General features: G+C 40.6%; 1 protein-coding gene across 11 annotated transcripts in view; it reads right to left on the bottom strand.

Annotated features, from left to right (window-relative positions):
• RPS6KA2 (ribosomal protein S6 kinase A2) overlaps nt 1-17,575 on the bottom strand; it is a 289,256-nt gene that overhangs the window by 72,357 nt on the left and 199,324 nt on the right. For 10 of the 11 annotated variants that reach the window (XM_017813724.1, XM_017813729.1, XM_017813731.1 and 7 more), the window contains 2 exons: nt 1,258-1,338; nt 376-455 (listed from right to left, as the gene is read on the bottom strand). In XM_017813724.1, the coding sequence (XP_017669213.1) occupies nt 376-455; nt 1,258-1,338 (161 nt within the window). Of the gene's footprint in view, nt 1-375; nt 456-1,257; nt 1,339-8,264; nt 8,348-17,575 lie in introns of those variants that run through there. The other variant, XM_017813734.1, reaches the window with a different exon arrangement.

Here is a 17,575-nt window from a genome sequence, read left to right as displayed (position 1 = left end):
TTCTCTCTGCTGGCAGCGTGTGTGTTTTTCCACATGCTCTGCTCATACCCGGGGCAAAAGGTATTGGGGATTGATTTCTCAGACTGTTTCTCATCACATCCAAGATTTATTTTGAAAGCAATGTGTCGAGGCTATTTTGCTACAGGAATGGCTTAGCAGTGGTGCAGTTTTCTCTGACAGTGATGTCTACATGATATCTGCTGTATTACCCAGGGCATAATTCAAATACAATTTTTAAGAGTCCATTTAAACATGCAATATGAGACAGCTTTATTACACATATATAGGACTATTCCCAAGGCCATTTTTCATTCCCATCAGTTTTGAAAATCCAAGACAGTCTTTAATTTCTAAGTTAAAGATCTATCAGCTTACCTCTTTGGAGAGTCTGGTGAAAAGGTCTCCTCCCCGCAGGAAATCTAGTATTAGGTACAACTTTCCCTCTGTTTGAAATGCTGCATTAGAAAAGGATGGAGATGTTGGCAGTTCGAATCAAGATAAAGTCTCCAAAGATTAAGTCTTATGGACTAGCAGTGTATCATTCATGCCATTGCTTCACTGTCATTTCACGACTTTGAGAATTGAAAAAATTAATTTCTGTACAGAACTAAGCAATTGAGTTTAGGCTTTGGGAAAAATGGTATCAGTTGAGAGACAGCAGTGCATTACTAACATATTCATTTTCCTGCTAAGCACCTATGAATTAATAGTACTTCCCACTGCACCAAGTACCAGGATTCACTGAGGGCTAGGCATAGAAGGAAGCTCCCAGTTTCGCGCGAGATGAGAGCCTGCACTATCCAAATGTCCTCAGAATACCCTTTATAGTAATAATAGGGCTCCCCAGGAAGCTGATGAGGAGGTAACTCCAGCAAGACACCACATTCATATACACACATATATAAAGTGGATTGGTACTGGTTATTAAAAACAGTTTTTATTTAGATTCTCTTCTTTCTAAATGACACCTGACAGCAGGTAAGGGGGTTGGCAGGTGTATATGCAGCAGCTATCCCACGAGCACTACCTATCACATCAGACTTTATGACAAATCTATTTTGATGGAGGTATGGCTAAAACTTATACTGAAATTATCCTTTAGCATAAATGACGAATTTCACACAGGTTGTCTTTATGACTTTGTTAGAAACAGAGCTGTGAGTAGGCAGGGGGTATCTGTATGAAGTTATAATACATCTGGTTACAATTATCCAACCAAATTAAGAACAAACATGAATTATATTTTATTATAGTTACCATAATGAAGCTTGACTATGAAGGGATGGTTCACTTCTGCCAAAATATCTCTCTCCATTTTTGATCGTACCCGATCTCGAACTATAAAGAGGGAACAACAAGAGCAGTGACATTAAGAGGCAGCATGGTCACTAGATACAGTACTGAAATGAGGTTACAGTGATCAGGATTCTGCTTCTCACTCTGCTGATGGCTTGTGGTGTGACCTTTGGCAAATCATACCACTTGAGCATCCTCTTTTTCTGCCTGTCTTGACTGTATAGTAAGAGTAGGTTCTTCAGGAAGGCTCCCTATCTTCCTCTGTAGAAAACTGCCCTAACTAAAAGGACTACAGAATGACAAACAACAGGAAGGCAATTATACCTCACAGAAGAAAATTTTAATGTGAAAATGAAAACTATATAAAATTAATAACTTTATTTCATGTAAGATTAAACAGAATGTAGTACCAGTCCCAGAGCAAGTTGGATTAATCTTGTGCAAATTAATTTACTGTATTTTGCTGATGCTAGCAGTGTTTATGACATATGACTCTCTAGAATTGATCTATATGCAAAATATTTAAAACTTCCAATAAACCACCCTAACAATCATTAATAAGAAAAAATGGCAAACAAAAATAGTAGATAACTATTTTTTTAATGTGTGTGTAGAGATAAATTTATTGTGTGATAGCAGTGAGAAAAATACTTTTTGGGGTTAAGATCAATAGAGTAAGAGAAATCATTGTTACAGAGGTGAGCTGAGTTCAAGCTAAACAAAACTGATGCTGAAAATTTCAAAGTAAAAACATTTAGCAAAATGTTTAGACACTGATGAGGATTCAAGTCCCAACATTATCAAATCTTGATCTTAAAGATGCATTTTTTAGTCAATCACTGTTTTATTGAAAGTATTGAAATTTTCTTCTTTCTCTGCATTACGCAATGCCAATATGCTTTTCAGATAAAAGCATCTACAAGAGATGTTATGAAACTATTTTATGTAGCAAAGCCTGAGATCTCAGTGAGATTCTCTCACTGCATGCATGCGTTGTTGAGCTGCTTAGAAGCTGTCCTCCCAGCACACCAGTAATGAACATACCATAATGAAACCACATAGTCTGTTGCTGTACTTCAAAAACTGATGCACAGAAATAGGTCCAAACCAGCTGATCTGAAAACCTTAAACAGGACTAGATAGATACTTGGATTTCTTCCCATTTTGATGCTAAATTTAGGTCAATAGTGATGTAAGGTTTACTAGCTCATTCAACCCAAGCTACGTTCTAGATAAAATTCAAAACAAAGGAGATCTTAGAATCTTAGTCTTATCTCCCAAGTGAAAATCACACATCATACACTCACAAAATCCTTAACCTATGTGAGGGCAGACCATTTCCTATGCTATAGATCAGCGATGATCCCAGGCAGGAATTCTTGTTGTATAGGTGGGCATTGCTACATGGGTTGCTTCCCATTAAGCTAGGTTAGTTAGCCTAACAAAGCGCCTACCTGCATTTACACTGCACTGTGAGAACAGGCTGTCAGAACAGCAGCCTACGCTTCTCTCCTCATCATTTCAACCTCTGCCCAGCTGTGCAGCCAGGTGCCTTGCCAAAGCCCCCGGCCCTGCTCACTGCCATGGTGGTTACAGGCTGTGGACCTATCAGGGTGCCACATCACCCTTCTCCCCACATACACACAGGAGGCATGCCAAAATTAAAGAAAAGATGATGTTGCCACAGAAGACATCTCGTTCTCCAGAATCATGGCCCTGAAACCACCTTGAACCTAATTTACTCCAGAGTTCCGCTAATCACCATCTTCAGAGTGGCTGCCAAAAGAAGATCACTGGAACTTGTAATCAGGACTGTAGTTTGGCATGTCAGTTGGTGATGTGCCCTGCTCTGCTCATCTTTACAGCATCAAATACTGTCTGATTTAAATGCTCTGAGGGCAGAAACTATATAGGCTCAGATTTTTATGTAGTCCTAGCATCCAAGAACCTAAGAATCATATTCTCTAGAAAGCAAATCCACTTGCTTTCTGCCACTGTTCTTTTTTCACTCTATAACTTCCATCTGCCTGGGCCAATTTTAATCTCAGGAGCGGCCTCCCCAGAGGTATCTATCTGCTGGCCCCAGATTACATAACACAGGGCACCATCAGAATATTCACCTGTATGACTAAAATGCTCACTGGGAATAGCGCTCAACTGCTAAAATCTTGACCCTTCTACCAATATTGAATATGTTTTTTAAAGGTGTGGTTTGCCACTTATCTTTAAATTATATGTCAGACAGAGGCAGAGAACCCAGTCTGGAATAATGAGCACAAATTTATGAAGATTGTTTGCATGATCTTGGACAAATTAGCTCTCCCTGAAATAATCCCTGGTGATCACCAGGTAGAAGATACCATACTGGTGGAGCCTGTAAAAAATGAAGGAAGCGCCTGCTACCCAAAAATAAAAACAGTTCCCATTTCTAGGTATTAATGTCGTATGAAAGAGAAGGGGAGGCAGCTGAGGATACATGCAAATAAATAGAGCTTATCCACTTCTATCTGACTAGTTCTGAACATTAAAGAGAAGGACATTGCTGCATACTTTGCTGGTCTTTTCTCTGTCTTCACTTATCTGGAGCAAAAGTTGATTTTTCTGCTTCAAAAGAAATAATTTTAAATATGACTTGCAGTGAAGTTTCAATTTTTGCATATAGATTATACGTTACAAGGCATGAGAGTTTTACCTAGAGTCTCATACAAACTAATACGTGTATCAAATTTAAACTGGTATTGATGTATGAAGATTATATTTCAGCTTCAATTTTCAAGTGTCAAATAAAAATGAAATTGCTTTTGTTTACAAACTGTAAATCAGTCATGATGTTGTTTCTTTGATAACTACTAGCACTGGAGGAGAAATTTTGTGTAGGTATGCAGACACCTCCATACACACGTATGTAAGATATACTTTCTGCTCCTGGCAACTCTTCTTTTGTTTCTTAAAACTTCCTCTAGAAGCTCCTGTAGGGCTGAGAGTTTCTCAAACTTTGCCACAGCCTGCAGAAGAACCTGTTTGAAATCCACAGACGCCTGGGCAGCCGCAGCCAAACTTGTATTGCACTTGTGCCACGCCAAGTGGCCCCTCCTGCCCCTGCACAGTCTCCCTCCCAGTGTGTTTAACTTGGGAAGGGAAAATGAAAAAGAAAAGGAAGATGAAAAACTTGAGCATACTCACTTGATAGCTACTGGGACAGAAAATCTCATGTGAAAAAATTGGCTTCAGTAGCTGCTGCATTATGAGGCTACACTTAATTTTTTTAATACTGGCCTTTTTGGAGCAGAAATTAGGCTCGTGAAGCCAGAGGTTCAGCAGCACCAAAGGTAGTCACTGTCTGGGCACTGCTGTCCTCACATGGCCTGGGGCAGCCCAGTACTCCACTAGCACCTTTTGCTGACAAGACCACAAATGTGGGTGGGTAGCAGTGGGACGACGTCTGCCCTGCTCCCTGGGCTGAAACCCCATTGGTGCCCTGCATGTGTCATGCGCCTTCCTTTGGGGCCAGCTGGATCCCATCAGGGCATGGATGCTTTAAATTAGTGCTCCCATGATGGACACCATTTTCTACTTATGGCTTTCCTCTTTAAAAGTCTTAGGCAGAGAAAGATCCAGTAAGACAGTGCATGTTACAGACATCTTAATGGACTGCTGTCCTAGTTAGAACAGCTGGGACCAGTTCATCACTGTATGGGTGTAACCCAAAACTGTGCATTCTGTAGCCTTCCATGCCATTTCCCAGAAACTGTTGTCAATAGACTATTTGCACCCTCTGCCCAGAGCAGCCTGACTCATCAGGCTATAAACTAGGTGTTAAGAGGCCTGCGAGATAGGAAGGTGTTTTTGTCCTCATGCCCATTGAGGAACCCCCCGCCCTGAGGGAAGTACTGAGCATTCCTTCCTGAACTGGAGAATATATAATCTTGGAATCTTGGGACTTTTTTAACTACTCGTGGGATCCAGAGGAAGACTACAGATCACCGCTCTCAACCAGACTGCAGACCACCACTCTCAACTGGACTGCAACCACCACTTTTCAACCAGACTGCAACAGCACTCTCACCAACAGGTTTTCCCCTCTCCTTTTACTTTGGACTCAGGGGGCCCAATGAACACCACTCTGTTCATGCCCCAGGGTGCTGGGTTATACATTGGGGTTTTGTGGGTTAAAACCAATTGTTTGTATAATCATACTTATTGTATTATTTTATTAAATTGTTATTCTGACTTATAGTCTCTCTTTTGAGTTGACTTCATTTCCCCTGCTGGTTTACCTTTAAACCAGCACAACTGCCTTGGCTAAGGGCACTGGGCTGCCAAACAGACTTGACAAACAACAAAGTCCTCAGCGCAATGAAACTCGTCTTGGGCTTTCCTATGGGAGGAACCACAGGGCAGTGCATCAGTGGTAAGAGACAAGGGCCAAGACATATGTCTATCAGAAAGACCAGCACAGAGGAAAGGAGCAGGTCTGCCTCCATCCTGTCTGTTCTAAGGACCAGCAGCAGGGCAGGGAGGCAGTGACTTGGGGCTGTCCAGCTCTGCCTGCCCACACAGAAGGTGCAGAGATGTATGCAATATATTCCAACTTCCTCCATAGATGTTGAACTTGAGTGTTGCTCTCACCTCTGTTCGCCAACAGCACAGGAAGGCAGAGTGTCATAGGTGAAATATTTTCTGTACACATTAGCTGAGGTCCAGCACAATCTACTTTGCTCATGACTGCAGTCATTTGTGTGTTCAGGCCCTGTAAATGTCTCTGACTTATTAATGCAGCCTTGCAAATGCAAGCAAAGTACTTGTATGGTCCTGTACACCTCTAGAAATAATTAAATGACTTCTAGCCTAAACACTGGTTTTAAAAAAGGAGATTGAGATAGATTTTTGGAGCTCTGCAAGGCATCTAAAACTGAAGAGAGTTCTAACACTCATCAATACACTCATCAATAGCTATGAGATAACTTAATTTTTTAAGTTGGTATTAGATGCATAGATCCTTTTATAAATCTAGTTCCGCCATGAATATTTGCTGGGTGCATTGAGGTACAGGAGCCTGGTCCCTCCCCAGAGTCTTCTGGAGGTGGCTCAGGGCAGGACCTGGTGATTTGGTTACCTCTCTGAGTGGGTCAGTCTTTGTCCACTGTTTTTGGAGACAATCTTCTTGTTGTCACCAGGCTAAAATTGGCACTTGGAAGCTTAATTTTTATTTATTTTTTAAACTAGGAATGGGTTGTCAGATGATAGGTTTGGTGTCTTAGTGACTTGTTCATATGGTATTTGTCCTTTTTGACAATTTTAACCAAAGTACTACTGAGTCCCTTGACCTGAAATATCAGGGAGAGAAATCCCCCTGCATGTCTGACACAAGCACCTGCCACTTACAGAAAGCTATTCCTGCAAGAAGATGCACACAGAAAATACACAAATAAGGTCAAAGATTTTGCAATCCCCTCAGCGATGTTTGGCAAAAAGCATTATTGATTATAAATTATTTGCCCATCCCTATCTTTCAAAATGACCTTTTAATAAGAAATATCACTGCTTAACCAGGAGCGGAGCACTAATTAATTAATAAAGCAGGAACAAGGAGAGCTACAAACTAAGTTACTTAATTAAATCACCATCGAAAAGTATCGGTAACAGGAGAAATAAACCTGTAAATTAAATGATGGCTTTAAATTTCATCCACTACGCTCCTCACTTCCTTAAAACTCAGCACTGTGCCTCGAGTGGAACAAAAGCAAAACATGACTAAAGCTCAGGAACATGCAACCCAATTTCAAATTCTTCATGTAGCACTGGAGCACACAAAAGATAAAGAAAATGGAATATATATATAACTATGTGCAACATCCTTTTCAATTCTATTTCTGATATTTTAATCTGGTTTTTAATGCTGGCTGTTATAGACAAAAGCAGAGAGCTAAGTTCTAAATTCAAATTCACACTATGTCCAGAAGACAGAGTACTTGTGTGGTGACTAATTATGTGAGATATGGAGAAATATAGGCTTTCCAAAAATGATCAGAGTCTTGCTTCAATGGTTCTGCTTGGAAATACCATTTGCATTACTGTGTTTTTCTTCCACACAGTAATAAACTCAAATTCTCTAAAGAGCAGCCTTTCAGTTGTACCTTCATCAGCGGAGCATTACTACAACACAAAGGAAAACAGAAAGGTGTCCTGTTGACACCTGAATGTAGAAGTACACTGATAACGTCACATAGGGACTTTATGTGCTTTTCTTTTGAAATGCATATAATTTTTTGAAAGTTATCTTCTGGAAGAAAGATCCTCTGTGACCTGAAATACAGAACCTTTTAGAGATGGGGAAAGAGCCATTAAAACCAGAGCTTTACCACTCAGCCCTAGCATTGCTGCAGTAAAGATAAAAAACCACATCTACAGAACAGGAGACATTCCTTTGTAGAAGGACACTCTGAAAAATCAATAAGGATGTAGATTTGGTTTCAGGAGTCCAGGGTCTGGAGCAGGTCATTTTATCTCCCCCTTCTTTTTTTTTTTTTTCTTTTCTTTTCCCTTTTACACGAAACAACACATTTGGCTTTAAAGACAGTAAAGACTTTCCTTTGTTTGTTCGTATTTTAAGGTAGCCTGGATGCTTCAATGTTGAGATTTGGAATGACAGATGTCTCTAAATCAATACCAAACTTTAGTATTAAACTTCCATTTATACTCTTTATCACCTATTCATTATTCTCTCTAAATGTTTGGAAAAGTTAATCAAATCTTGCAATATCCCTCTGAAGTACCTCTGCTCAATTTTCCGACATGGAGAATTAAAGAACAGATTGATGAAGTCTAATGGTACATTAAAAAAAAATAAAAATAAAAATCATATCGGAGTTGTCAGGAGCAAACATGGGTTCTAGGACGTTCTAACTCAGCTGAAAACAAATCCTCAGAGCAAAAAAACCTGAGAACCTCCCACGTTTTCCTGATACCCTTGCCCAGCACCCAGTAGCCTGGTGGGTGAGGAATGCTGCTTGGTGGCCTCCTTTCTGCCCCATGGAGCCTCTGGCAGCTGCTGTTTCTTCACTGGGACACCAATTTGGAACTCTCTCCTTGGTCAAAAAAACCCACAGACGCTGCAGGAGATTAAGTTTGTTTTAGATTTTTGGCTGAAATTTGCTGGTGGGTTCAACCCCATCATTAGAGGAATACTGACCGAAAGACCAGTCAGATGATCACATAAATCTCATGTCCTTATGCAGAGGTGAAATTTCAATTTTTGTGCATTTTTAAGCAGAACTGGATCAACTGAATATACACAGATGTGCTTACACATAGATCCCAGATGAAACCATGCCTCCCCAAGGCCTGGAAGCTGCAGATGTGCAATGATATCCAGTAAGCCAAATCCTATGGTGATATACAACACCAGCAAAGTCAGAATTACACCCCCTCACAATTGCATAAATCAGTTCTAACTAACATCATTAAAAACAGACTTAATAAACAGCTTGATGAAGAGAAGAGAAAGCTGCCATCTGCTAGCAGGGAACTTCCTCTAAAAAGCCAAAAACTGCAGCTGGAAAGACATCTGTTCACGACTTGTGCAAAACTGAAAGTCTTCAGCACCTCTGCATAGTTGCACCTGGAACTTTTTTTATTTAATCTAAAACACATGTTTTATTTAAATTTATTTACCTTAGTGGATGCGATATCCTGTGAAATCATCAATAAAGTATTTGTTTCTTGAATTCGAGTGTAACATGATCCAATTTTTTTATTATATTTGCTTCACTTGAACAGACATCATCATCATTATTATTATTATTATTACTACTACTACTACTACTACTACTACTACTACTACTACTACTATTGCAGGCAATAACAACAATTTCAATATTAACTTTTACTGACAGGCAATAATTACGTATGCTCTAGGAATAGGCATAATTTAAAATGACAACTGGATAAGAGGGTTGGCCTTAGAATTAAGAGGTCCTAGTAAACACCATTCACCAGTGACTCTGGAAATCATGATGACCTGAAGGGAGAAACTGATTTAATATCGTTTTGCAATAAAGATAAGTTGTTTAAAACAGTTACAAGACAGTTGGCCTTTTTCCCCTACAGAAAATAGATACTTAAAGTTTAGTTCCAACCAACAAGAATTTAACAAAGAAAAGACGAACAGGTACATATAGTCCTCACTCCTACTCTTAAATACAGTCTAAAGAAGGATGAATTTTCTCCATCAACCTTCTCTCATATCTCCTGTCAGACTGTATTTCCCTTCCAGCTACTGCCCTGTTGCAGCACTTCATAACTCATATGCAGCTGCAAAGAGGCAGAACCAAGCCTCATACTTCCTACCCGTGGGGCATTCCAGTATTAAATGAGTGTTTGCCCTGTGTTTGCTATTGAGATGTGTCCTAGTTATCACTATGTGGGACCAGTTTATCACTATGCGGGTATAGCCAAAACCATGTATTCTTCACCCTCTATGTCATTTCTGATGGACTGTTAACAAACGGATCGTTTGCAGCAGCTGCCCAGGGCACACCTGACACCTCAGGCTACAAGTTGGGTGTTAAAGAAACCCTGCGAGGCAGGGGAATGTTCCTTTGTTTTCACACCAATGACTTAGCTGCGAAAACTGCCCTCTGGCCCCCCACCCCCGCCCCGCGAAAGGCATTAACACCTTCACACGCAGCCTGAGGGGACATCTCTGCTTATGGGCAACCTTGGACTGGCATGATAGGCAGCTGCAACACCTAGACCATCCAAGATTCCAAAAATATCCCACGACTCAGAGTTAAATCGCTCATTGTGAAACTCCCCGCCCTGGGGGAGGTACTGGGCACTGCCACCTGAACCTGAGCATATATAATCTTCGGGTTTTGGACTTCCGGTACCACTGGTCAGTTGAGAGGAGGACCAGAACTTCAACAGAACCATGATCATAATCCAGACCAACAGGTTCCCTTTCCTTTTACTTTGCATCCAGGGGGGTCACGTGGTGCTCAGCACAGGGGCCAATGAACACCGTTCTGTTCTTGTCCCAAAGTGCAAGGTTATACATCTCTCTTTGTAGGTTAAAATCAGTTTTTCTCCATATCATTATATTTATTATAATCTTTTTAGTAAATTGTAACTCTGACTTGTAATCTCTCTAGTTGGGTTCATTTCTCCTGCCGGTTTACTTTTAAACTAGCACAAGATGTTTCTAACTCAACAGAAGCAATGGAGAAATTATTTTTTTCTTGTCCTGCTTGAAATGGAGATGATCCAGACATCTCGGAGCTGCTGGGTCTCTCAGGGTAATGAGTTTCACCCCTTGCCTTTTAAGCTTGAAGCGCTGCATGGTTTAATCAACTGCTGCTCTTTGCTCTTAAAACACACCTGTTTTGCGGGTTTTACAGGCAGGGCTGAATAAGGTTTGTGGATTACTTTACCCTGGAGGTGTGAAAACTGTCTGTCCTTTGGTATTCACCACAAATATGTTCTGCAACATATCATCAAAGGCAAAAATACAGCTTTTATGATTGAAAAGTATTGGGAGTGACTGCTGGCTCAATGGTGAAAATGCAAAGATATTCCCTCTTATGCCAGTCTTCTACAGAAAAAAAAAATAGTTCCCTTTATTCAGTCTCTCCAGGTCTAAAAAGCCAGTTCTACTGAAAGGGGCGTTTCCTCTCCTTCAGGATTTTTGAGCAACTATTAATCCACTTAAAAGGCCTGGCAGAAGTGAAAGAGGGTGAAGGTGGTACTGGAGCTCCCCAGGAAGTTCCTTGGCACACTGACCTAGGGCAAAGTGCCTCTGTGTGATAGTGGTTTAAAACTCACCCAAGTCTCTTATATTTTGTTATATGAGCCCTTATTATTTTGTTTAATGGCATAGTATAGAACCTTCTGCCTGGTCCAGTTGGGATGTTTATGGATGAGACTGATAATTGTTGGGGTCTCCGAGGAGGAAAAGAGACAGTATGAGGCCTGGAGACAAGTCTACAACCCAGATTAAGACAAATATTTACCGGATTAGACTAATACACGGACTGGACAATTGTTTTATTACCCCCAGTTTATCCCCAGTTTCCCTACATGCGTTATTCTACGGGTCTTATATTGTTTGTACCCCAGTTGTTGTTTTAAAAATTATCCCCCATATTGTCTTCTTCATCCCCACACAGTTTTCCCGCCAAAACCCCTGTTTTCCCGCTCCTCTGCCTGCCATTGGTCAGTATTTGGTGCAGTGCAGAGGCAGCTACCATTGGCCCATTTCCTAGCCACACCCAAAACTCCTCCCCTCCTTTCCCAGTTACCCAATTACCTTCATCCCTGGGTTGCCAATCTCATGCTCCTCCCTAGCCCAAACTCCACCCCTGAACCTACCCTATATAAGTTGCTACTCCCCTAATAAAGATTGGCATTGCTTCACCAGACCTCTCTGTGCCAAGAACCCTTATTGCAGTGCTCAACCCCATTCTTCACCCCTGGGTTGTGGCAGATAATCTTTTATAAAATATTAAGTGAGAATTCCTAGAAGGAGTGGAAATGTGGTATTACCCCTCTGTATGGAATGTATGTACTGGGATGCTGTCATTTGCCACCGGGGCACTTTTGCTCATAGGCTGAAGTAATCCTAGTAAATGTTTTCTGTAGAGCTGCTTGAAGCTTGTAATTATAGATATTTTCAAAGATATTTTTGCTGTGGCTTTTTTCTAAATTGGAACAAAAGATCTAAATTCAGCAAGTTTTGCCAAAATTAAATTGAGAAAAATTGTTTTGGGCGCATCAAAGTACTCTTTTGTTGAGTTTTATTTTATTTTTTAATCTACCCTTTCCTAAACACTAATTATAACATACAACTATAAAATATTTTTTAAAAAGGCTCACAATCAAACCAGAGCATTCTGCTGAAATGCTTACTACTGTTATTTTGTCAAGCAAACTTTCCCTCAACAGTCCTGTTCCTGTGGATAAACACTCTATCAGAAACTTGATCTTTTCTTTTTCAGTTGTAACATAAATTCAGAAGATGGAATAATAAAAAAGAGGATTTATTGATCATTATTCAGGAAAAAATCTGTTTACCAAGCCTACTAGGAATTTTTAAATCAGAACCCCTGTGTCTTTCAGGTGTAGGGTAAATATACAAAGTTATTAAGTAATGCTTTTGCAATTGTCCTCATTGGAGGGTAGTTTGCCCACTTAGTTCCGATATGGGTAATGTGAGGCAGTGGCTGGACAATGAGTGCATTTCTCAGAGTTTTTTGGTTTGGATTGATAGATGGATGGATTTGGTCACGGGACAGGAGGCAAATGTTAACATTCTCTCCCAGCTGTCCTGACCACGACTGCACTATGATGATTTCTCACTCTAAACACTCCTTCCATTAGGCTGCTTGGAAGTGGTAAACACAGAGCAAATCCAATCTGCCTTGCTCTAACAAAAATTTCTGGATGAGCATTTCAGTTACTGAATTCCAAACATTTTGGTTTCTGAAACAAGTAACTAGTATATTCAGGCATCACTAAGGAAGTCGTCAGGATAGTGTCTTATCATCCCACACTGAGGACACAATTCATTCAGGAGATGCGAAGCCCTGAGACAGCTTCTATTTCTAAACCACACAGGATGGGGTTTATCAGCTTACCAGTTAAACAGCCCTCCAAACTATCTGCACACAAAACAGACAATTTAGAATAGAATTTAGAATTTAAATAGTCCAGTAAAACTGTGGTGTTTAATGTAAACATTCAGGCAAAGTGAACCTCTGCTTTGCCCAGGCCCTGACACGCTATGCAGACATGCTTAATATAGCTCTGTTGATGTGTTTGCCTCATAAAAACGAATGAGCATCTGCGAGACTGCTGTCTGTCACTGCAAAAGCCTCCAGTCCCATCAGCAAGTAGGGTGTGAAGTTAAGACAATGTCATTTCCAAAATTAGAGAATAAGAAACACCTTAGTCTTGTGTAGTTATCGACACACTAGCTAAAGACTTGGTCACACAACAAGAAACAAAACAAAAAAAGGCCAATCTAGCATTTTCTTCTTAGAGGAGAGAAACACAGTGCTCAAACAATTGCAAATTGTTTTTCAGATGGGACTCACCACCGTATAGGGAGTCTTGTGGAAGATATGACTAAGTTCAGAGTGTCTCTGGGAGAAATCATGGCCCTAAAACAGTTGGTAGTTAAACCGCTGTTGACATTAATAGGATCTCACCATCTACAGCTCAGTCCCTGTATACAGTTTTGAAAATATATGTAGCTGCTTGAACTCTACAGGAATACTTAACTGAAGAGGAAATTTTCTTTCTTTCTTTCCTATGTTACTGAGTAACTGCCAAAAGCTAAACATAAACTGTACTAAGCAATGACTTGGGAGACAGGAGGAGAGCAGATAAATATTTAAAGGATATAAACATGGAGGACAGAGAAGACTTATTTCTCAAAATAAAAGGAAAGAAAGGAATACAAATAGGAGGAGGTAAGCGAAACAGAAAAAGAGAAAACGTAGGCTATGTCGGGCAAACCGCAACTTCATGAACCCTTATGAAGCAGAGTGAAGGGCTGGGATTCGAAACTCATATTGACACATTAAAAAAAAAAACAACCTGAACAGAAAAAGCTGAATAACGATTTAGTAATCAGCCTTTCCTGGCTGCAGGGGAATGAGATTACATCTTTCACTATTTGCTATTTTGCTGCAGTGACTTCACCTCAATAAAGCATGCCTTAAAATAATTAGAAAAAAATTCACCATTACACACAAGTGTTTGGAAGGCTGTCTGAAATGGAGCATTTGTACCAGGATTCATACCCATAACACTACATTAGAATATTCCAGCAAAGTGAAAAAAATACCAGAAACTTAAAATTCTTATTGGGAATCAACTGGAAGACCTAGTGAAGAATAACCATGAGCAGTTTAGCTTCCACACAGTGCTTTTAATTCTGAAATCTCAAACAGCATTTCCAAGAGTCTTTGATCACTATGGCTGTTACCCCATATGTGAGAGCTGTGGGTAATGGAGAAGGATAATGAAGCTCTTCCAGGACCACCCTGCCCAGGGAGCACCAGCCCTGTGACAGTCCTTCCAGCGACTGCTCAGCAAATCATGCTCCTCACACACGGAGTGCAAATTTTCAGGCTTCCTCAAAACTTTGCTTTGGAAGTTGTTCGCTTTGTTCTGCTTGAGAAAAAGCTCTCTCAAACCCTCTCATGTGACAAACTCTCTATAGCAAATTAAACACAAGTTTGTCATAACAGGATGGCAATATTTCTAATGAAGATGCATGTAAGGAGTCCTCCGACACGTGCAAATCTCATGTAGCAAGGTCAAGTCTTACATCTTCTGAGCACCTCATTTTTACTCCATCAGTCTCACCCATAGTCACATTTCAAATCACTTCCACTCCCCACACCAGTGGCAGTGCTGAACATCATCACTCCTGCTGCTTCCCTTCTCTTCCCAGGGAAGCCACCAAGCACCCACCTGCTCTGCCCACCCTGGAGCTGAGCACCTCTATTCCTTCACAGCCCCCTCTCAGGTTCCAAGCAGAAAGAGGAGGGACGAGGAGGGATGCTCTGGAGAAACTGGCAGACAACTATCACCTGCCTCCTGAAGTTGCAGAGAAGACTACCTCTGGCCCTGTCTTGCTCTCACCACTAAGCTCAGTCTCCCTCGGAATGCCACCCGGAAAATTGCTGCCCATGATCCATGGCCCTCTCTCTTCCTGACCCTCCGCTGAGGCTTTGCCATTCCTATTGTCTTTTGTCTTTCCCTTGGCTCCACACTCCAGATCACATGCCGAGGCCCATCACTATCCCTGCTGTTTGGCTCAGGGGATGGCAGCTTTCCTCTGCCCCAGAGAGCTGCCCTTGGGAATCTGAGGGACACTAGATTCCAGTTCAGCTGGGGACAGTTGAGGGGCTTCTGGAAAATGGGCATGTCCAGATTTCAGTAGGTTGGAAAGCCAGGTAAATGAAGGCTGTGCATTTAGGAAGAGCATCTTGGATTCCTTGGTACCAAGGTCAAAATCTGATGTTTAAGAAATTGTCTTCTGCATAAAAGTCTGCTACTAGTGGCTCACTGGAGCTGCTGAGCAAAGCCACTGGCTGTTCTCTTCAGCAAGAGTGAGGACACAAGCTGGGGGCTCATCCTTTTTCTGAGGAAAGTTTCTAAGAGACAGAAATAGAAGGTAAGGTGTCCCAAATGCGAGGGACACCATGAAAAAACAAAAATACAAAACAGTTCTTCTACATTTGAAAATATTTCTTTCCTATGATAATATACAAGGGTCAAGATAGTACTTCACTGTATGACATTTATATTTTACATTGTAGATCTTATTATATCCATAATGAATATAGAATTGAACTGATCAGCATTGACAAAACCTATATAGCAGATAAATATTTAAAGGATATAAACATGGACAATGGAGCAGATTTATTTATCAAAATAAAAGGAAAGAGAGGAACATAAATAGGAGGAGATAAGTGAAATAGAAAAAGAGGAAATATAGGCTATGTCAGCCATAAACTTGAAACTCCCTCTCAGCAAGAAATCAGCTTCAAGCCAACAGTGCTGATGAAGATAATTGCCCACTAAATGGCAACTATGGCATAGCACACATCTGGAAGATGACCACAGACACTGCACAATTATCTGTACAAGTCAGGCTTTGCCTGAATTTACAAAAATTAACTACTTCTGGGAAAATATCACTTAAATTTCCACGCCATGGAAACCTCTTGAGTGTGTCAGTTACTGTTGCATGCAGATAGAAAATCCTGTAGAGAAAATAGAAATGAGAGGCTATTGTTGACGCTGATTGCTGGTCTCTCTTTGAACATCATCAAAACCTCCAACTTGGAGCAAATGGCACAGCCATGAGGAAGCCATAACTGACATATGCGACCCACATGAATAGTATAAAAACACAGAGAATAATTTTGTTTCTGTTGAAACAAATCCCAGATGGTAGTCCCACACACTGTGGCATCTAACTTTTATGGAGAGTCAGCTAAGTGCTAGCACACCTCCAGCAGTTGTGAACAGAACACCTAGCCAGCTGTTTGGTGAAGGTTTACAAGTGATCCAACTGCAATGCTGTGAGGCAAACCATCACCAGTGCAACTGAATCCCTGTCCTCTGCTGTCACTATGACTTAAAATGGCATCAAGTGGTGACCTCTCTGTTAATCTGTCCTCACGCATGAAAGGAAATAAGATTTTTCTGCTGTGTTATGAGAACCAGTAAAAGCAGTTGGATGCAAATTCCAGAGGATGCTTACAAATTTGGTTTCCAACCAACTATAAATGCACTGCAGTTGCAGGCAGCTGAACTTGGTTAAATGGCAATTATATTGGATGTTCCAACTGGTGCAACTTATTCAGTGAACAGAACAAGCAAATGCTTTTTATATAGATAATGGATTTGTATCACAGCCAAAGACTTGCAGAGTCCATCAGGGAGTTTAAAAATCCCAGGGATATTTAGCTATTGTATTTTCAATTTAGCTTTCCACTACATCTATAAATTTATTCAAAGGCATGGTTGATTCATAGCTCTGATTATTTCAAATAGTCAATGCATTACCAGAAGAGACATTTCCTAAAAATTTTATTCATTTGGAATCTTTAGCCATTAAATTCCATAATGCAGCAGATTGCACTTAAGTGGGGAGGGGTGTTAATAACATCTCCATTAATATCTGACTATTACTCTTCATAAGGACATCAAGCACTCTGAAGAGGAGGCTGGCATAACTAGGTTAGCATTACAAATATGAAGATTCAGAAGAGTAGCTGATTTATGTTCATGCAGCAGGCTGACAGCAGAGATGTGAGCAGAGCCAAAGTCTTGTAATTCCCAAACTGAGGTACCAGCTCCTTTGCTAAACACACAGCCTGCCATGAAAGAACAGACTACATGACATAAAATCAAAGGAAATGAAAACTAAAGTATCGGAGCTTGTGTTTGCCAAAAGAGCAATTTTTCTCTTCCTGTAATTCATACAGCCTCGTGGTACCAACAGCAAGCTCTTGGACGTCAGGCAGGATTAAAAGACTTCCAGAGGTTTGTTCACATGCTGCACAGATGACTTGATGGGTTGCCAGCAATAGCTTCTCTCTTTCTGCAGCGGGTTTCTTAAAATTTGAAGCATTACAAGCAAATGCAAAGCTTACAAAGGTCCTTTAAGACAGTGCAAGATAAACAAGACACAAAAAATTTCAAGACTCAGAAGAGAAGAGAGAAAAAGAGAAGAGAGAAAAAGGAAGGGGAGGGG

The sequence above is a fragment of the Lepidothrix coronata genome, unplaced genomic scaffold (assembly GCF_001604755.1).
Source record: "Lepidothrix coronata isolate B3197 unplaced genomic scaffold, Lepidothrix_coronata-1.0 Scaffold42, whole genome shotgun sequence".
Classification (NCBI taxonomy): domain Eukaryota; kingdom Metazoa; phylum Chordata; class Aves; order Passeriformes; family Pipridae; genus Lepidothrix; species Lepidothrix coronata.
Note: the sequence above shows the minus strand (reverse complement) of the source record. Positions and strands in the feature narration are given on the sequence as shown.